This window comes from Callithrix jacchus, chromosome 16 (genome assembly GCF_049354715.1).
Source record: "Callithrix jacchus isolate 240 chromosome 16, calJac240_pri, whole genome shotgun sequence".
In the NCBI taxonomy this organism is placed as follows: Eukaryota; Metazoa; Chordata; class Mammalia; order Primates; family Cebidae; genus Callithrix; species Callithrix jacchus.
The window spans coordinates 32,793,197-32,816,200 of record NC_133517.1 but is presented as its reverse complement, the minus strand read 5'-3'; the positions used below and the strand labels follow the sequence as shown (position 1 = coordinate 32,816,200).

General features: G+C 36.0%; 1 protein-coding gene across 8 annotated transcripts in view; it reads right to left on the bottom strand.

The window, feature by feature from the left end:
* Positions 1–23,004, bottom strand: part of RAD54B (RAD54 homolog B) — a 105,622-nt gene that overhangs the window by 15,732 nt on the left and 66,886 nt on the right. For 7 of the 8 annotated variants that reach the window (XM_008982909.5, XM_008982906.5, XM_008982912.5 and 4 more), the window contains 6 exons: positions 19,816–19,978; positions 15,998–16,223; positions 15,202–15,409; positions 9,278–9,417; positions 7,509–7,799; positions 2,049–2,224 (listed from right to left, as the gene is read on the bottom strand). In XM_008982909.5, coding sequence (XP_008981157.1) covers positions 2,049–2,224; positions 7,509–7,799; positions 9,278–9,417; positions 15,202–15,409; positions 15,998–16,223; positions 19,816–19,978 — 1,204 coding nt within the window. The remainder of the gene's footprint in view (positions 1–2,048; positions 2,225–7,508; positions 7,800–9,277; positions 9,418–15,201; positions 15,410–15,997; positions 16,224–19,815; positions 19,979–23,004) is intronic. The other variant, XM_035277414.3, reaches the window with a different exon arrangement.

The window sequence follows — 23,004 nt, the reverse complement described above, 5'->3', positions numbered from 1 at the left end:
AAACATGTGAGAAGCGCTCCATTGGTACAGATGTAATGAGAGTACAGAGCAGGGGAATCAAACTCAATCTGAGACAGGAGAAAGCATGTAAGCTGAGTCTTTTGTTGTTGTAGAAAAGGGGTCTCACTCTGTAACCTAGGCTGTACTCCAATGCCTGGCCTCAGGCAATCCTCCCACCTTGGCCACCCAAAGCGCTGGGATTATAAGTATAAGTGACTGCACTTGGTCTGTTGAGTTGAGACTTAACAAAGAGAAAAAGTTGGCCAGAAGAAAGAGAAGCAGAGGTAAGCCAGGCATAGAAACCTGCGACATGTAAGAGCAGAGAAGTGGGGCAAATTACAGGTTCTGCGGATGGTTTGGTATGACTGGACCACATGGTATATGTGAAGGAGTGATGAGAGATAAGGCTGGAAAGGAGGCATTAACCATATCACAAAGAGTCTTGCGTAATGTGCTAAAGAATTTAGAAATTTCTGGAAGATAAATGGGAGTCTTCAAATGATTTTTTAAGAAAAGGAGTGAAATGCTCATATTTATATTTTAGAGACATAATTTAGGGCAATGTTGAGTATGTCAAGGGGCTGAAAGTAAGAGGAAAGTAGTTTATAAGAGACCAGCATAACCCAAATCAGTCACTTTAAGAATCAAAACAAAAATCTTGGTACCAGAAAAAAGAGGATGGATTCTTGAAATTATAAAACAAAATCAATAGAATTGAGTGACTGACAATGTGGGATAAGTGAAGAGGAAAAGTGAGTCTATAGTAATTTCCAGGGTTTTTGCTTGCATTATGGTACCAAGGAATAATAGGACAAGATCAGGCTTGCAATAACAAAATGATGGTTTTGTCACATGGTTTTGGTCATGGGAAGCTTACTACAGGACATCAAGATAGATTTAGATGTCCATTCAACACTTAAAAGATGTAGAAATTAGAAGAGAGAACTGAACTAGAGATATAAATTTGTTTCAATATCATATGAGTTTGGTATCCAAGAAGATATAAAATATATATAGTCATTTGATTAAAAAAAAACATACACACACACAGCTCATGGTACAGTCCTGTGTGTGTGTGTACACGCACGTGATAGTTGAAAGTACAAGGAGTAGAGCACTCAGGAAGTGTGTTAAGAGTGAGAAAGTTAAAGAGAAGATCCTAAGCTGTATCAATATTTAAGAAATAGTAGAAATAGAAATTTCATTTGACCCAGCAATCCCATTACTGGGTATATATCCAAAGGACTATAAATCGTTCTACTATTAAGGACACATGCACACAAATGTTCATTGCAGCACTGGTTTACAATAGCAAAGACCTGGAATCAACCCAAATGCCCATCGATGATAGACTGGATTGGGAAAATGTGGCACATATACACCATGGAATATTATGCAGCAATCAGAAATGATGAGTTCGTGTCATTTGTAGGGACATGGATGAATCTGGAGAACATCATTCTCAGCAAACTGACACAAGAACAGAAAATGAAATACCGCATATTCTCACTCATAGGCGGGTGATGAACAATGAGAACACATGGACACAGGGAGGGGAGTACTAAACACTGGGGTCTATTGGGGGGAAAAGGGGAGGGCCAGCGGTGGGCGGGGCAGCTGGGGAGGGATAGCCTGGGGAGAAATGCCAAATGTGGGTGAAGGGGAGAAAGGAAGCAAAACACACTGCCATGTGTGTACCTATACAACTGTCTTGCATGTTCTGCACATGTACCCCAAAACCTAAAATGCAATAAAAAATAAAAAAAGAAATAGTAAAAGAAGAAAGGATTCCAAAGAAAATTGAGAAACAAGAGTTATATATCAAAAAATATCACTAGGTTTTTAAAAGTATACAAATGTTTAGTTTTTCTGAAAACTTACACATTGTTAATCACAAGTTTACAAAATACTGGGAGCTAATCATACTCCCAAAGAAGAAAACAACTTATTTTTAATGTTTTCTTATTTTAAAAGGGAAATAGAAAGTAAAGACATAGTGCAAACTGAAACTCTATGAGCACTTGCCAAGTTTGTTAAATCGATCTTACCTTTCAGTAGGTCGAAGTTCATGGATAACAGCTAAGAGCTTTGACAGCACCTGTAGTTTTCCTGACTCCTTTTCAGTAAATAGGAGAGGGTTGTAGTCAGCAGGAAAGACACTTAGCAAGCCTTTGTATAGACTCTTTTCTTCATTTTTATCACAAGTTGAGCTACATTCTTTTTCCTATTCAAAAGGATGATTGTTAATGTTGGCTCATGTTTGTGCTTTTTAATTAGGAGAGGAAAATGCTAAAATCATGGAGGGAAAAAGGGAAAGATTAACAGCTATCTGAAAGTCCACGAAACTTAGAAAAATCTTTATAGGTCATGATTTGATCATTTTTTAAAAAAGGTAACATGCATTCTACCGAGTTACTTTCAGAGCAGTTCTAATGCAGCTCATACTGCCTGCTACCTTCACCCTACAAGTGTAGTATTAATAGTTCCCACATGTAACTACAGAAGGTAGAAGTAGACAGAGAAAGGAGAGAGAGATAAAGGGCAAACAGTGATACAAAATCCATCCTCTCCAAAACCCTAATATTTTGCATCTTTGATACATCTTTTTCTCTGTTCCTCTCTTTCCTCCCCTCACTATTAGTTTTCTCTCCTGAACTGTGGGCTTCATATAACACCTCCCAGGTTACATTCAAAAACAAGCACAATCATTTACTTAATCTTACCAGCTTCTTCTGTAAAAAAGGAAGAATTTCACCAATAAATTAACAGAGAAATTTATTCTTACAACAATGGTTTTTATTTCACCAATAGTTTTAGAATAAATTTATTCCAAGGTGATTATCAGCACCTCTGAAATTTCCCCTCCAAAACCAGCTAGCCTATATGTAAACATATAACTAGAGATCAGAGATATTAATGACTATATCACTTTTTTGGTGAAATTACTAGAATTGGCGGACCTCTTCACTCTCTCCCATATTTACTAGATTTATCACTGTTTTTAAAACTTTGTTCAACCAATACCTCTTGTCTGGAATGCTTTTCCATTTTGTTCAATTACCCCAATCCTATAAATACTTGAGGACCCAGTGTAAATTCTACCTGATTATTCATAGCTTGTTTGCACTGAGTCTTAACCCTTATGGTTACACAGTACACTTCAGCTTTGACCTTATCTAATTGAACAGTTAATGATATGCAGTTGACCCTTGAACACATGAGTTCAAACTATGCAGGTCTACTTACATTCAGATTTTCTCCCACCTCTGCCACCACCCCTGAGACAGAAAGACCAACCCCTCCTCTGCCTCCTCTCCTCTTAGCCTACTCAATGTGAAGAGCTTTGTGAGGATCTCCTTGCACTTATTGAATAATAAATATATTTTCTCTTCTTTATGATTTTCTTAACATTTTCTTTTTATAGCTTACTTTACTGTAAAAATACAGTATATAATATACAAAATATGAGTGAACTGACTTTATGATACCGGTAAGGCTTCTGGTCAACAGTAGGCTATTCATAGTTCAGTTCTGGGGGAGTCAAAAGTCATACATGTTATAAAGGGATTTTCAACAATGCATGCAGGGGTCAGCAACCCTACCCTCAGGGTTGTTCAAGATTGAATTACTTTTTTATACTTCACAAATGTTTTCCTGTGTGTTGCACTCCCTCTTAAGTAATACCAGAAACACCTTAAGGGCAGTGAATCTTGTGTAAAATATATAAAAATGCTGGGCACAAACTACTAATTTTAATTTGGCTTAATGTCAAAATATAGCAATATTTAGGCATAGTCATTTAATTAAAACTAGGAACTCTAAGATATTTCTATCACTGGGACATATGAGGAGAAAGAAGTAGTTGCTGGCTGCTTTGGGTTAGCTCTGCCTACAACTTGGAAAGATCATCAAAGAACCACCGGCCCAGGGTCTAGTATACACTTTTTCATCTTCAGAAACTTGAATATGCTTAAGCTCTAAAGAAATTATTCATATTAACCAAATAAAGAGACTGAATAGGTCAGAATGAAAATTTATTGACCTATAAATGAGACCTGTCTATTTAAACCAACTGGTCTATGCATATGCATTCTATCCTATGAAAGAACGTCCCCAGGGAAAGTCAAACCACTAGCAGAAGGTTGTCTGGTGATTATTAAATTAGAATACAGGGATATGGGTGATCTTTTTTTTTAAGAGACCAGGTCCTCCCTACGTTGCCCAGACTGGTCTCGAACTCTTGGCTTCAAGCAATCCTCCCACCATAGCCTTCCAAAGTGCTGATATTATTGGCGTAAGCCACTGCCCCTGGCTAAGATGGGCAATCTTAATGCACAAGTTCTTAACCAAGAACACATATTAGAATCACTTGAGAAGGCTTTTTAAAAATTCTCATGCCTGGTCCTACTCTCACAAACTCTGAATTAATACATAAATGTTGAGACCTGGACTAGTATAATTTTAAGAGCTTCCCAGAGAGGAACATTACACACCATGGCTTGGGGCATAGGGGGCTAGGGGAGAAATAGCAGGGGGTGGGGTGATTGGGGAGGAATAGCATTAGGAGAAATACCTAAGGTAGATGATGGGGTGATGGATGCAGCAAACCACCTCCATTGCACATGTATACCTATGTAACTAACCTGCATGATCTGTACATGTACCCCAGAACTTAAAGTATAATAATTAAAAAAAAGAGCTTCCCAGGACATTATAATAAGTACCACTAATTAATAATTGACTAATAGATAGTATCTTGACACTGTGACAGCCTGATGCAGCATCTTCATTGTAGAGATTTACCAGTCTAACTTCTCATATCAAGCTAATCAGGATACTATCTCTTCTGACTCCATGTAACCCAATACCCTTCAATTATGAGTTAGGATATTGTTACTGGTTACATTCTATTCACATTTCTTAATGAAAAACCTAACATCTTAATTGAACTTGGGAAACAATCTAGTTTCAATAGAAACACAATTACAAGTCATTGCTTAAAGGTTAATTATACATGGAGAAGGCTCATTTCAGTCCTTTTATATCAATCCTTATTTGCTATAAAGTTAGAGAAAAGGCTTTTCTGAATAAATGCCAGATTGTAAATTATGTACCCTATTTGAAGTATCCTATGCCTATTATTAGTAACTGCATGGCAACAGTGGAGAAACACTCAGAGGCCCCTGCCGCTTTCTTCAAGAATGTACAAGCATATCCTAAATTAACTGGTATACTCTGGGCCATCAGAAGGTCTTCTTTTTAAGGAAGAAATTTTTGGCTATTTTTACTGGGCTTCATGCCCAAAGAGTTTAATTTTTATCACTGTATATAGAATCAGTTTCTTTAAAAGATGCTTAATAAATTGCTGCAACCCCGCCTACTGCAGAGTTACATAACGCTGATTTCTCCTATGATAAACTAAGTAAATACAATCCATTATAGGATAAAGTTGGAGACTTCTGGTAGAGTACTTCATTTTTAAGTATTAATCAATAACCTCAACCATAATGTAGCACCCATAGTTTTTGTTTAGAGGGTTATTTTTTGGCAAATTATGATTTTCTGCTTAAAGAAAAAAATAAGAGTGTAAATTATTCACAGTGAGTTGAGAATAACAGGGTATTAACAGTTATTGTGGTTAGGTACAGTGATTCATATCTGTAATCCTAACACTTTGGGAGGCTGGGGTGGGCAGATCACTTGAGCTCAGGAGTTTGAGACCAGCCTGGGCAACATGGCAAAACCCATCTCTACAAAAAATATGAAAATTAGCCAGGCATGGTAGCATACGCCTGCAATCCCAGCTACTCAGAAGGCTGAGGTAGGAGCCCTGAGCCCAGGGAGGTCAAGGCTGCAGTGAGCTATGATCACACCACTATACTCTAGCCTGGGTGGCAGAGTGAGACCTTGCCTCAAAAACAATGAAACAATCAATATTGTGCTACTTCTATGGCCAAACATTTTATCCAGCTCTTTCCAAAATCTCTTATCAAATTATCACAATAACATTTTCAGGAAGCTACTATTGTCTCTGTTTTCCAGATAGGAAAACCAAGGCTGACAAAGGTAACTTGACTGTGGTTAAACTTGTCCATAACTACAGAACTACTAAGTAGTAGAGTGAGAACTGATTCTGAATTCTAACTATAGAACAAAAAACTGTTACTACTCCAAGCTGCCTTGTGTTCATTAAATATCCAAATAGTCAACCTCAGCTACGTAGCCATTAAAAATCACACTTGTAGAAGCTGTCTAATTTAAGAAAACATTCACATTCAGTGGGGCGGGGGGGACAGATTTAAAAATAATGAGTATAGGCCAGGTGTGGTGGCTCAAGCCTGTAATCCCAGCACTTTGGGAAGCTGAGGTAGAAGGATCACTTGAACTCAGGAGCTTGAGACCACCAGCCTGGGCAATATAATGAGACTCCATTTCTATGTTTTTTAAATAAATATTTAAAAAAAAAAAATAATAGGCATAGCATCATTAAGTTTCTCTAGAATAAGATTATATATACATATCTCTGAGCCCTTATTTCCTCACCAAAAAATGGGGATGCTATTAATAGTACTTGATCCATAGACTTTGGTAAATAATAAATAAAATAACACTAATGAAGTACTTAGTGATTGTTACAGGTTGACCATCCTTTATCCAAAATACTTGGGACCAGAAGTGGTTCATATTGCAGATTTTTTCAGATTTTGTAATACTTGCATATATCTATCTTGGGCATGGGACCCAAGTCTAAATATGAAATTCATTTATGGTTGATATATATACATAGCCAAAGGTAATTTTATACAGTATTTTTAATAATTTTGTGCATGAAACAAAGTTTCCATATACTTAACATCAGAAAGCAAAGATGTCAGTTATGGAATTTCCCACCTATGATATCATGTTGGCACTCAAAAAGTTTTTAATCTTGGCACATTTTGAATTTCAAATGTCCAGATTAGGAATGCTCAACCTGTATATAATGAGTGCTTAATAACTGTTAGCTAATATTATTAATATCAAAATGTGATTTTCCATGATTTGAGCTTAAGATGATTTTTATTTTCTTTGTGATTTTCTGATTTCCAAATTTTATGCAACAATCATGTATCACTTTCAAAATAAGAAAAACAATAAATTATTTTTAATGTCAAATTTTGTATTTGTTAGCACCAAACAAACAAAACTGACAGATGATATTAACATAAAATAGGAAGGGAGACCATGGCAGAGTATTACACAAGATACCAAAGGGGATGGGGCACAAACCGTAGAAGGCAGTACCTCAAACCCATCTCTTCCCTACTTCAGCTCTAGGAATGTAGACATGCTCTGAAGAACAAATAAAAAGCTGGATAAGCTCTATAGCAGAACCATACTAGAGTGCCTGCAGAAGTTTTTGAAAACCCACAAATGCAACCTCAGAAATTAGCCCTATCTGCCCTCTTAGATTCATATACCATAGAACCCTCATATCCCTGACACAGTTTCAGATACTATGCACTTACCTTTATAGAGTTGAACAAAAGGCAGGGATGATTGCACAGTTTTTTAAGAGCTCCTATACAAATTAGATGAGGACTATTTTCCAACAATCCTTGAAGACAGAACCTGACAACCTGAGAATTTAGCAGCTTTCGATACAGCTCAATCTGGAGTGCTACTGGTCGGCAAAAGACTACATTCTCTATTTTAGGTGGAAGATATTTATTTATAATTTCTTGGGTTCTTCTAAGGATAAAGAGTCCAGTAAGGCAAGTAAGTTCAGCTGCTCTTCTCTCTCCCAACTCTTTTTCTTCCTATGGAAAAATAGAAGACTTAAATAAAAGTGTTATAGACAAAAATACACTTAAAATGAACATTAAAGACTTCATAATGATAAGTCATTTACTAATTGCTTCCCAATAAATTTTAAAAGAAATAAAATATGAGTATAGAGATAGGAAAACCAACCATCTCTTTATGTTTAGCATAACCATTTAATTAAGTGAAGTCAGTCTCCTAAATAACATGATATATCCTTAATTGATAGAATCTTAGATTCAATGAATTTAACCATTTTCCTACTTTAAAAAAGTTTGTTTCTTAATTTGTGTTTCCCTTAGTTTGCTTTTTTTTCTTTTTGAGACAGAATCTCGCTCTATCGCCTAGGCTAGAGTGCAGTGGCGCAATCTTGGCTCACTGCAACCTCTGCCTCCTGGGTTCAAGTGAACCTCCTGCCTCAACCTCCTGAGTAGCTGGGATTACAGGCATGCACCACCACATCCCGCTGATTTTTGTATTTTTAGTAGAGACGGGGTTTCACCATGTTGGCCAGACTGACCTGGAACTCCTGACATCCAGTGATCCACCCACCTTGGCCTCCCAAAGTGCTGGGATTACAGGGGTGAGCCACCACATATGGTCTGTTTCTAATTTTTTACCCTTACAGCTAAGTTTTTATTATATTTTATTTTTTTGAGACAGTCTCATGCAGTTGCCCAGGGATGGACTGCAGTGATGTGATCTCAGCTTACTACAACCTCCACCTCCCAGGCTCAAGCAATCCTCCACCCTCAGCCTCCCTGGTAGCTGGAACCACAGGTGCACCCAACCATGCCTGGCTAATTTTTTTTTTTTTTGTAGACACAAGGTCATCCTATACCTTATAGCTAAGTTCCTAAATAAATCTGCTATAATTTCTTTATAATAAATTCCTAAAAGGAGTATTGCCAGGCCACAAGATATACACAATTTTAATGCTTTTGATATATATTGTCAAACTTTCCTCAACTTGTGCCAGTGTACATTCCAACCAACAATTTATATTCCAAATAGCAGACTCTTGTCTACACTTGTTACTACTAGTAAAGCCAAGTTGGGGAGGTGGTAGACCCAGCTACTCAGGAGGCTGAGGCAAAAGGATCACTTGAAACCCAGGAGTTCAAGACCAGCCTGGGCAACACAGAGTGACACCATCTCTAAATAAACACACACCAATTTTTAAAAGTACAAAAGTTATTTTGGTTATTTTTTATAACTCTTGTCAAAACTAGTAAGGATGAACATTTTTATATGTTGTCATTTATAATTCTTCATGAAGTGCCTATTCATGAATTTTAGACAAGTGATGATGTCATGTTCCAAAATAAGGAATGCAGGAAATGAAGGATTGTGGGGAAAAATAAAGAGTTCACTACATTGATTTAACTTTTCTAAATCAAAATAATATGAAGTTATGGATGATTTCCTCAGACATACAGCTTTTTTAAAACTTATTTATTAGAGTAAATTATACCTCAGAAGCAGAAGGTTCTCTTGATAAAATGATGGGTTCTTCATATATTTTCCTATAAGATGACAAAGAGCCTAATATTCCTGGATTTACAAAATCAATTAATGCAAAAAATTCTTGCAGATCATTCTGAATTGGAGTACCTAAAGAGAGATAAAAATGAGGAAAAGGTCAAGTTTGTGCTTTACAATCACAATCACAGGTTTATAGCAGAACCATAACGGAAGTTTGGAGAAATTTTTCCCTAAAAGAAATAAATAGAAGCAAATTACCTAAAACTAAGAAAGAGCAGTCAAAGCAAGTTAAAAAAAAATATATCAGTCATCACGTAAATTTTTAACTCTGGTTTTAATTGCATACTAAGTCCTTACATAGTAGTATAAGTGATTGCATAGTGACTAAGTGCAGGCTCAGAGGAGTATCACTGCTTAGGTTCAAATCCTACCTGCATCATTTACTGCCTGAGTGATCCTGAGAAAGTTATTTACACTAGTTTATTATCTGTAAAATGCAAATAATAGTGGTTCCTAGTGCTGAGAGGATCAAAGTGGTCAATCCATATAATATACTTTGGTGCCTAGAACGCAATAAATGTTCTATAACTTTGGCAATTCTTGTTATTATTATACACACATAATCTTATAGGTGTGTGACTTTGGACAAACTGCTTAAGCCCTTTAAACTCAGGATTTTTTTTTTCATTTATAGAAGTATGAAGATAATTTTCCAGATTAATTATAATGAAAAGTAGAGACAATGTATATAAAGTACCCAGTAAAATGTCTGACACTCAGTAAACATTCATTGAATGGCACCTATTATTACTACCTTTCAAAGTTGTCAGATCAAATTGAGATCTTCACTGCCCAAAGGATTGACACAGACTGTAATGGATTCATATACCCTCTATAGATTACATACAGTATGCAATAGCTTTTGGCTAGTTTTCAAACATTAGCATGTTTCAATAATTAAAATAGTACCAAAAGAACATATATATCAGCATAAACAATGTAATTTCAGATGGCTTTCAAATAACAGACTAGAAAATGTTGTCCAAAGATATACATATTATAATGTGAAAAGTAAATAAAAATGCATTTATTTCATTAAGATGAATGACATAAATTTTTTAATGTCGGGGAATTTAATGATCACCTCCCTAAAACTTAATGGTTCCCCTTCCCCACGGTTGGACCAGCAATTGCTAATTTTTTAAATTTAACACATCTAGTCAGTTTTAAATTTTTAGACACATCATTGAAAGAGTTGGAAAAAATACATGGATTTAGTTAAGCCTCTAAAAGAATATGCACAATGATGACAAATAAAGATTGGGGAGTATAGGAAAGAAGAGAAAGAACAGTAGAAGGATCACTATTGTTGGCTTTCAGACATTCATCCAACCCCAAATGATTAATTAAGTCAATCATAGTAATTCGATCCCCTCCTTTGCCAATGACTGACATACGAATGCGTTTGTGTCTCATACTAGGTTCACTGGAAGCAGAGCCTAAGACAGTGATTTGGTTGCACGTGATTTAGAGAGGGAGAGCTCTCAGGAGAAAAGGAATAATGGAATCAGAAAATGGTAGGAGAAGAAACTAAGCAAGAATGGCCTCAGCCATAATTTAGGTTGAGCTATAAATTACAGGGAGCTGTAGAGCATAAACTGAACTATAACATTGGTCCTGAAATTACTGTGAGGCAAGGGAGCTCCTTACCCCTAAATCAGCCAATCATTGATTGCAAACTATGGAGAATACAGCTCTCATTCAAAGATAATTCTCCAGAAAAGGGCTCTGAGTTGTTTAATCAATAATACCAGCAGCTAAAAGATGATTACAACAGCCCAGAAAAGGAGAGCTAGAAGGGGCACCAAGAGATTCCATCAATAGCATGCAACCCATCCTGGTCAATAAGACATAAGAAGTCATCACAGAGGGGCTTTGGGGAAAGTTTCCTCACTCTTAAACATAGAGAAACAAGAAGAGCAAGTCCTGTTCTCCTCTGGATATCATCACATCTATCTGTGATGTCTGGAACTGCTGCAGTCACTTGCTACCAGCCTGAAGATGAAGCTAACACTAAATATGGCAGGGCAGAGGATATAAAGAACCAGAATCCTTGATGACAATGTTAGATTGATGTAGCCTGCATTACCTTTAGACTTCCAATTATATGGGGGATAAACACATTGGATTCAGATTATCCGTTACTGGCGTCTGAAATCCTCCCAACCGAAATACAAGGGGAAAAATCCTCCCAACTGAAATATAAGGGGAAAAAAAAACTGAAATACAAGGCAAAAGCAAAACTGGAAAAAAGAAGAAAAGCAGAACACAATATGGGAACAGGAAAAAGGATTTAGGGCAGAAAAGAAGAAGAAAAAAAGAGTAAGAGGGGAAAAAAATGAGAAAGGGAATACAGCTACAAGAGAGGACCAATAGTATAGTATAGCATTATTATAAGGGTTTGTCACATTGATTTCTAGTCGTAAGTTAGACCCTCATTTGCTATTTCATTGCTCTTCTCTAATTCTAAACTAGGTAAAACCTGTAGAAGAAAAAAAGAAAAAACTAAAGATTTTCAAATCAAGTTGGTGTATTTACTAAAACTATTTTCAACAGTATGGAAAAGAAACTTCTGGGAAAATGCAAGAACTCCTTTCTCTTCCCTATCTCCACCCTATCCCTAAAAAAAACATAAATAAATAAAAATTTAAAAAGCTTTTTGTTTTTTGTTTTAAAAAAAAAAAAGAAAGAAATCTACCACCCAACACTGTCAATAACCTACACCTATATCTCCTGTAACCTCCACAGAAGCTCTGAGAGCTCTTTATACACACTTATGCTTATAAAGGAATCTATACAGAAAGAGTATATGCTTATAGATATTCGTCACCACATTATTTATGATAGTAATGAATTAAAAACAACCTAATGTTAAATTGTAAGAATAGTTTTTAAGATTATGCAATATTATAGGAAAATGTTTATATGAAAATTATTTTGTACATATGTGTATGTGCAAAAAGATGTGTTTTGTATGTACATGTAAAGAATTTTAAAATATGCATGTATGCTGAGTGTATGTACAAATAATAAAATATGTCAAGTGCTAACAATGAAGGAGGTGAGGTTGGAGGATGATTTCTGTTCTCCAGTTTCTAAGCATTCAATAGCAGTATGTATGTTGTTAAATTTTCAGTCTGTAATAAGAATTTTGCTTCAAATCTCAGATTTATCTTTTTTATGATATAACAAAAGGGCATCTAAGATCTTGTAATAATCATTCAGCTCTTATTGTGGACTGAATTATGTCCCCCTAAAATTTCTATGTTGAAGCTCCATCCCACCATTGTGAGTGTTTTTGGAGATAGGACCTTTAAGAAAGTAATTAAGGTTAAATGAGGTCCTAAGAGTGGGGCCCTAATCCAATAAGACTGGTATCCTTATAAGAGGAGAGGGAGATACTCCACAGATATAGTTGCACAAAGAATAGAGCATATGAGGAATAGGGAGAAGGCAGCTGTCTGCAAGCCAAGTTGGGAGACCTCAATAGAAACCAAACCTGCTGACATCTCGATCTTGGACTTCCAGCATCTAGAACTGTGAGAAAATAAATTTTTGTTGTTTGGGCCACTCAGTCTGTGGTCTTTTGCTATGGCAGTGCTAGAAAACTAATACACCTCTATCAATCAAACTGAATCCTAACCATTTTCCAGTAAATATTAATTCCACAGCACTGGGCTAGATAATACCAGGAAACAAAATCAAAATTATTTTCATTTGATTTTTAATTATTGAGGATCTATTATGTATATAGCACTGTACATACTCCTATACAAACATATACTTTCATAGAAAGAAACAAATCATCTTGGGGATAAAATATCCTGCCCATAAAGGCAAAGAATGCATTCAGGCAATTCTAAGTAGATAGAAACCAACTACGAGCATTTCTCCATTTAAAAGGTTAGTTAGGGCTAGTTTTTACCTAAATTCATAGCTCAGGGGGTAAGAGTGATAAGGACAGCAAAACAGAAACAAGATTGACAAAGGATACAGCAGACAATACTAATGCCTCAAATGAAACTATCTCACTAGTTGCCATCAAGACATTCTTGTTGAATGAAATCCTAGTTCAATTTTCTATTGCAGATTAAATTATTTTGGAATGCCAGTTAAATTAGTATTTGTTTATCATTGAGAATATCAATAAAATTATATATTTTTGCTGCAGAAAATTATCTGATTTTCAAGTGAGGAAGGGAACTACTTTTATTTCTTCGGTACTTTTCAGTAAATTTTATTTATCACTCTTTTATTTCTTTTTCTCCTCCCTTCTAGTGCTAACCATTTTTACTTTATATCTGCAACTAATCTTTAAATAAGCAATACCAACCCCCATCTTGAGCAGTAAGAAGAAACAGTCTTTTTCTCTTCTAACTCAGTGTTACTAAATTCAGCTAACTCATTTTTTCCCATTACTTCATTACTTTTCTAGCCCCAAGGATCTCAAGATCAAAGGCTAGTCAAGAAATCTGAATCAAGCATTGGAAATCAAGTATAAAGAATCCACTCAGCTCCTCAAACAGCCAAAGGCATGAAAATCATTCAGATTATGGTTCCTATTTCCCTGACTTATTTTTTCCTTTAAAAGTGGCATTTTATAAATATTCAATGCCAGTTTTCCTATTCTTTGGTTTCTATATCACTATTATTGACAAATATTTGTTGGGCAAATAAATCTTGGGGGTAATAATTCTATGTGATTTGATCCTAGTCCTTTTGTCTTTTCACTGTGATTAAATTTTAAAAATAAGGTTATTAATCATTTTTTTAAAGTATAGATCATTTTAAATATCACTTTTGATAATGGTTAATATAATCCTCCTATACAAATTGGAAGTCAAATGACAAAGAATTACTTAAAGGTGAGTAATCTTCCCCACCCTAACACAGTAAGAACAGAAGAGGAAGAGTTTCCTCCTCTCTGTTGTTCTGGGGCATATTTCCACCCTATAGGTATAGGAAGGAGGTACGAGTTGTTGGTCATACTTCTTCTCTTTCCTCATTTTAACTTCAGAGGAGAGCTGTGACATGCATAAAGAACACACGAAGGACAAAATGATGATGACACAGTAAGAATAATCATATCCTGACCATTCCTTCTAAAAGGGTTTGAGATGGTAGGGAAAATGAAGCCTTGAGTAGAAAACAAAGGAATTGTAAGTATTAGTAATACAATTCTCTTCTTTATTCTGCTGCCCTGATGGCAAATTGGAAGGGCCATATAGGACCAAGATGAAATATGGGAGAAAAGCTACACTGAGCAACTTAGATCTGACTCTAATCTAGCCTTAAGTAAAAAGGTAGAAGAGGATTCTTATATTTACCATCTATCTCACCTTTCCAGAGAGTCAGGTCCAAAAGCTTTGGCCAACAATAAACCATGCATTACGTAGCATATACATATAAAAATAACTGATATTTGTATTAAACACTTACCATGTGTCAGATAGTTTCCCAAGAACTTTGCATGGATTAACTCCTCTGACCCTCACAAGAACTCTACAAAGTTAGATGGTATTACCATTCCTATTTTATAGATAAAAAAACTGAGGCACAGAAATGCTAAATAACTTGTTCCAAGTTGTACAGCTGTGTCAGACTCAGGAACCAAGCACAAGCAATCCAGTCTAATCTCCTAAATTACTTATCGGATATAATTGTGTTTATTCCTAAAAACCCCAAAATCTGGGCTATAGAAAATTACAGATTTGAAGATTCAGAATCCTACCGAGTCAATTAACACAGATTTATACTAATAAATCAGTTATCTGAATGTCAAGCATCATAGTATAAGTCTATAAATTCACTAGGCAAAAATTCCAAAATATCTTCCCCAAACTGAATACTGACCAGTTAGAATTATTCTTTTATCACAAGAAAGGCTAATAAGGGCTGTAGTTGTCTTAATCGCACTGTTCTTCAACCGATGTCCCTCATCACAGATTAGAATATCAAATTTTATATCCTTAATTTGATCCAGGGAACGAAGTAACATTTCATAACTGATAACAAGAACAGAATAAAATACAGATTTGATGAATTCTTCGACTTTGTGGTCCTGAGGAAAAAAGATAGTATTTTAAAAATCAGGGACAGAAACTATATGAAATCAAATTTAAGTAGCCTATTCATGATAGTTACTTATCAAGAATTGGAACATGTTAACTCTTTGTGCCTCAAAACACCATAGATCAAGTGCCTTAAACAACAAACATTTATTTCACGCAGTTCTGATGGAAAGTCTAAGATCAGGGTGCTAGCATGATTGCTTTCTGGTGAGAAACCTCTTCCTGGCTTGCAGAAAAATGCTTTCTTACTGTATCCTCACATGATATAGAAAAGAAGCTCTGGTGTCTCTTCCTCTTGTTACAGAGGCACTAATCCCATCACATGGCTCTACCCTCATGACCTCATCTAAACCTAATTACCTTCCTACCCCACCTCTTAATACCATTATATTGAAAGTTAGGGTTTCAACATATGAATCTGGGAGACACAAACATTCAGTCCACAACAACTCAAAACCAAAGCTAAGACTCTATTTTTGTGCAAAAGGGTTAGGGAGTTAACAAGTAAAAACTGAATTACTGATTTGAAAACCTAGATTTTTTTTAAATGACTAAGGCTAAACTTTTAAGTTTCTTACCTGATCAACAGTAAATATCTTAATCCTTTCACTTCCTAGCCATTTCTGAAATTCTTTCTTCCAATTATTCACCAAGCTTCCAGGTGTGACAATTAGTGTCTTCTTTATTACTGGCTTGCCTCCATAGGGTCCCTGACACTGCAGGGTCCAGATGAGCGAAATACATTGCAGTGTTTTCCCTAAACCCATTTCATCAGCAAGAATAGCTCCACATCTGCCATTCATTCTGTTAGAAATAATTTTACTTCCTTTAATCACAATAGGAAAATATTTTATGCCCCTAAAATAATCAAGAATGAAAAACTGATATTTTGTAATGACACTTAAGACTCTTTTAGTACTTCATTCAGCTGATTTACAACACATCTTTTGCATCTTTGATAATTATATCCATTACATATTGTCAACTAAATTACCACAACATAAATCTGAAATTAGAGAGTTGAATCTAAATCATCTCTACTATTTAAAGGCTAGAAATGAATTCCAATTTTATATCTGCATTTGGATAATTTAACTATAACTACGCTTCTCATCGCTGAAAGTTGAGCAATTTTTTTCTGTTTCAGATATCAAAACAGTTTAAAATATATTGTTATATTATATTTAATCAGCAAGATCTCCTGAGCTGTATTTTATGAATTCTGTCAGTAAATGAAGTCCTCAACAAAAATAGCTCCCTGCACCATAAAAAAAATTAAACACTAAACACTTGATCTAATACACATAATTTAGTAAAAATTGTCATCCTACAGACCTACTAAGTTATGTAATTAAAAATTAAATGTTATTAGGAATATTATTAGTAAGACCATGTATTTTTACGCCACTTTATATTTTTAAAGACCTTGGGTGTGTGTTTTATATTTTTTAAGTTAACAAAGTCCAAGGGAATTAAGGATATTACAAAAATACGTAAGTATACAGTTGACCACTGAACAATGGTTTGAACTGTAAAAGTCTACTTATATGTGGATTTTTTTCAATAAATGTTACAAATGAGTGTGCCTGCCTCTCTTGCCTCCCTTCTATCTCCTCCAACTCTTCTGCCACTCCTTAGACAGCCAAACCAACCCTTCCTCTTCCTCAGCCTACTCAACATGGAGATGATGAGGATGAAGACCTTTATGATGATCCGTTTCTACTTAATAGTAAATACATTTTCTCTTCCTTATTATTCTCTTCAAGGTTTCTTTTCTCTGGCTTACCTTATTGTAAGAATACAGTATATGATACACAAGTATATGAAATTATGTATAAATTGAGTGTTTATGTTATCAGTAAGGCTTCTTCCAGTCAACAGTATTTTATTAGTTAAGTTTCTGCAAAAGTTATATGCAGATATTTGACTACACAGTGGATCAGCAACCCTAATTCCTGAGTTGTTCAAGAGTCAACTGTGGTTTGTTAGTTAATTGTATTTCTTCTTAGTAGAAATTAAGAACCAATATGCAATTTTATATATGTGTTCCATTTCAAGGTATAGAGAAAAAACTACAAACATAAATTACGACTACCATTTAGGTGGCTGTTTTAGAACAATCACTTAGCAACTAAGGATCAAATGTCAGCCAAATGAGATACAGTGAATAGCAAAGAGAACAGGTTCATCCTTTCATGATAAAAAGAAGGGAGCAAACAGGAAGCCTTTATGGAGAAGATGTACCTTGAGCAAAATTGTAAAGGGTAAATAATTACTACACTAATTAGGCAGTTGAATATAGTTGGAGCTTGAACTGAAAAATATGAAGCCAGCAAAGTAGGTAGAAGACAAAAGATGAGGATAGAGTTTAGACTGTATCTTGTAGATCAGCATCTCCCCAACACCGGTATTTCATGACTACCAACACATTTTTTTGCCATATCTGTGATACTAGGTTATTTATTATTTTTCTTCAAAACAACTCATTTTAACTTTAATTTGAAAAAAAAAAAACTATAAGCATAATTTATCTGTAAAACCAAAAGTTTAATGTGCTACTATTTTTTTCTCGAGATGGAGTCTTGCTCTGTTGCCCAGGCTGGAGTGTGGTGGCGCAATCTTGGCTCACTCCAACCTCTGCTTCCTGGGTTCAAGTGATTTCTCCTGCCTCAGCCTTCTGAGTAGCTGGCATTATAGGTGCCTGACACCACACCCAGCTAGTTTTTGTATTTTTAATAGAGATGGATTTCACCATGTTGGTCAGGCTTGTCTTAAACTCCTGACTTCAAGTGATCTGCCTGCCTTGGTCTCTGAAAGTGCTGGATTACAGGTATGCGCAACTGTGCCTGGCCTAGTTTTCTAATAATTAACTAAATATGCTACTATTCAAATTTTTTTAAAAGGCTTGTCCATTTGCCACCTTGAAATGATCCCATATACTGCCAGTGAAGTAGGGAATCACACTTTGGGAAACACTGCTCTAGGTTCTGAGAGTCTCTGAATGATATTTAATAAGGGAATGCCATGTTCAGAACTGTTTTTCAGAAAACTCAGGAAGGTGACTTTAAGTTGAATACATTTGAGAGACATCAGAAGCAAATATACAAGTTAGAAGCCATTGCAATAGTCTAGACAAAATACAATATTTTTATGACATCAGTTACTAGAGAGCTGCAGTGGAATGACAGAAAAGATTAGGAAACAAATGATATTTAGGTGGTTAAAATAATTAAAAGTTCAGATTTGACTAGATTCAGAATGTGAAAGAGAAGAAATCAAAGATGATTCCCAGACCAACTGAGGTAAGACCTTCAAAAGAAAAAGCAGATTTGGGAGAAAATATGAGTCTAGATTACAGTTTCTGGAAGATAGTATTCCCTTAACTTGTCAACATTCAAAGAGTTCTTAGAGTTGGGGAGAATTTCATTTCCACCTACCTTTAAATGACAAATTTTAAAAGCAAGGCCCTTGGCATTTAAAAACAAGGCAAAAAAAAAAAAGGACTGGAAGAAATGCTAGCAGGGGCCTTTGATTCGTTTTTTTTCTCCTGGTGTGTGTGTGTGTGTGAGTGTGTGTGTGTGTATGTGTGTGTCTCCTCTAAAATATCTTTAAGAGAAGATACTACTCTTCTTTAATCAGAAAACTCAATGCAAAAGGCAAGAAGCAACTTTTTTATCAGACAGAAAGATAGAATAAAATCTTTTTCCAAAATTCTCATAACCAGGCCAGCCGCAGTGGCTCACACCTGTAATCCCAGCACTTTGGGAGACTGAGGTAGGTGGATCACTTGAGGTCAGGAGTTCAAGACCAGCCTGGCCAACATGGTGAAACCCTGTCTCTACTGAAAATACAAAAATTAGCCAGGCATAGTGGAGCACACCTATAGCCCCAGCTACTCAGAAAGCTGAGGCACAAGAATCACTTGAACTTCGGAGGCATAGGTTGCAGTGAGCCAAGATAGTGCCACTGCACTCCAGCCTGGGCAACATAGCTAGACTCCATCTCAAAAAAAAAAATTCTCATAAACAGAATTAAAAACCTCTTTAACTTGCTCTCATGACCCTTTGCCATACTAGCAGTGAGCTTTTATTATACCACATTAAGGTCAACTGCATTTATCTGTTTACTCAAATACTTTATAAGCTACTTAAAAGTAAGGACCACCGTCCTGATTCCTATATGCACACCTCCTAGCAGTATGTCTGGAACATGGCATCGATCAGGAACTATTTTTGGAATATACACACACATTAAGCACTATTCACCTTTCCTACCAATTGAAATTCATAGTGTACCCTCAAGACTCATTATATTATGATCTTCTTAGAAAACGATTATTGTGTTACAAGTTAAATCAAAATTCAGATTAGACTAAACAAATGATTTATTTTCCTACCTCATTCCCATCACACATTCATAAAGGAATATGATTCCTTCTTTCTGATGTGGTCGAAGATGATAAACAAGGTAAGGATCAATCACTACATCCACAAGAGGTAAACAGTTCTTATTGAATACCCGCTGGTGATTCTTATCTGGTCGTGGCATAACAAGGGAATCTTAAAAAATGGTAAAAGTACAAGTATAAATGTATTATAATTTCACTTTTTCAGCAACCAACATTATCTTATTTTCATTACCCTATGATAGAACTGTTTGCTATCATTTGTGGCCAAAAAATCCAAAATTTAGTCACAGTAATGTCACCCAAGGTCACAAAATTTAAAAAGAAAATCTTATTTATGCCTTACTAATGTACAATTTCATGCAAATAATTACAAAGAGCCTTCCAAACTTCATAAACCCAAAAGTGCTTTGAAAGCACTGAAATTCACTATTGTCTAGTAAAGAATTCAGTAAGCCACAACATTCAATAGTTCACTATTCAGAGCAGAGAACTATTTCCAACTGAAAGCACAGGTTGGAATTTTGCCAAGATGCATTTGCCAATGTTCACAGCTTCTCATTTGAAAAGGCTCCCCAAATTTAACATACAGGGTTTCTATCTGTTCAGCCCTATACACACTAACAATGACCATTACTCCTATTAACTGGAACTGAGAAAAAATGATACATTTTTCATTGACTTAGCCACCATTATTTGCTTGAAGCTAATTATTATATTCATGAATGTCGAGTTCATAAACTTTTTTTTTTTTTGGAGACAGAGGCTCACTCTGTCGCCCAGGCTGGAGTGCAGTGGTCCAATCTCGGCTCACTGCCACCTCCGCCTCCCAGGTTCAAACTATTCTCGTCCTCAGCCTCCCAAGTAGCTGGGATTACAGGCTCGTGCCACCACATCTGGCTAATTTTTGTATTTTTAGTAGAGGTGGGGTTTCACCATGTTGGCCAGGCTGGTCACGAACTCCTGTCCTCAAGTGATCTACCCACCTCAGCCTCTCAAATTGCTAGAATTACAGGTGTGAGCCACCTCGCGTGGCCTCATGAACCTCTTTAAAGCAGCATGAAGTCATAATAGAATGACAATGTAATTCTTCAAAAATATGCTAACACAATTTAAAAGACTTACTAAAATATCACCCAAAAAGGCAAAATCAAATATCACTAGAAGGCAGGTCTCAGTTGATAAATCTGAAATTAGATAATAAACCCACCAAAATTATTTGGGGGATATATTTGCATGTCTATACATGTTTATAAAAATTGAATTAGATTAAAAAAAATAAAAAGAAAAAAGAGAAGAATAAGTAGATGAGAAGAAGAGATAAAAAGAAATAGATTCCAGTAGATTGTGTAAATATTCATCAGTGTGGAGCTATATTGTCACAGGAATAAGAGTTCGGTCATGTTTACCATTAACAATTACCCAGAGGATAAGTTTTCTGTGGATCTTCCTGGTTTCCGAGTAACTGAAAGGAACTTTCATCTTTGAGGACAAATTCTTTTTTTTTTTTGAGACGGAGTTTCGCTCTTGTTACCCAGGCTGGAGGGCAATGGCGTGATCTCAGCTCACTGCAATCTCTGCCTCACGGGTTCAGGCAATTCTCCTGCCTCAGCCTCCTGAGTAGCTGGGATTACAGGCACGCACCACCATGCCCAGCTAATTTTTTGTATTTTTAGTAGAGACGGGGTTTCACCATGTTGACCAGGATGGTCTCGATCTCTTGACCTCCTGATCCACCCACCTCGGCCTCCCAAAGTGCTGGGATTACAGGCGTGAGCCACCACGCCTGGCTGAGAGGTCAATTCTTATTAGGCAGAGGACTATGAAGTAAAATTGGGAAATTTAGTCCTTGGCTTTTCTCTATATTACCATAGCAAAGTAAGAGTGTACTCCTTGGGGATTTCCAATCGACAAATGGCCCCATTATTTTTCTATCTTTTAAAAAGGACAACAAGGAAAAAGAGAAGATAAGAGGTGAAAAATCACATACTGCCCAAGCAAAAAGGATTGTAGAATTATAAATCACCTAATAAAAGGCCCATCTTCAAGAAAGAGAAACCTAAACAGTCAAAGTAATAGAACACTAGTTGAAACTTTAAGATGTTTCTTTATCTTTACAGTGATGAAGATAATTGTTTAAGATTAACGTCAGGCATTAGGTGTTTTTTTTGTTTGTTTTTGAGACAGAGTCTTACTCTGTAGCCCAGGCTGGAGTACAGTGGCTCAGACTTGGCTCACTGCAACCTCCGCTTCCTGGGTCCCAGTACAAGCCATTCTCCTGCCTCAGCCTCCCAAGTAGCTGGGATTACAGGCATATGCCACCATGCCCGGCTAATTTTTGTATTTTTAGTAGAGACAGCGTTTCACCATGTTGACCAGGCTGGTCTTAAACTCCTGACTCCATGATTCACCCGCCTCGGCCTCCAAAAGTGCTGGGATTACAGGCTTGTGCCACTGAGCCCGGCCTCAGGCATTAGTTTTAAGTCTACAAACCTAATTCTATCCTTGGCATGGTAAGATAAATACATGAGTATAATTAACCATTTACTATTTACCCAAAGTGCTTTTATACACACACACACACACACACACACACACAAATATAATTCACATGTACACAGATATATATACATTTACATACACATATACGCAACACATAAATGCCACTAAAATGTTTCATTCACTCACTCAGCAAGTATTTACTGGAAAAGAGTATATACTAGACACTCTAAATCTCTATGGTGGGTATTAGGACCCACATTTTACCCAGGAGTAGGCAAAACATTAGGAAGATCAGTGACTACCTCCAAGAGGTCAAAGTACCAGTTAGTTCAGTGGCAAAACCATGATTCTAACTCAGATCTTTGAATAAGCACGGTATTCTTTTCAGTTCTTCACAGCCTTCTGTTGTATGATGGTAAAAGTGCAATGAAAAAGGAGAATAAAGGGTAGAGAGATTGTTAAAAGAGCTGGTGCAACAGACAAAATATTTGGACAAAAAGAGAAAATTCAGCTGCATCAGCTTCCACTCCCTATATTTCAACTGAGTCTTTGGGATAAGCTAATATAGAACTAGGAATTTTTAATTGTGGGTTTTTGTACCAATAATGCCATTGATTATTTTATATTTAGGTAAGTCGGTTTACTTTCTTGGGCCTCAATTTCCTCAAATGCAAAGTG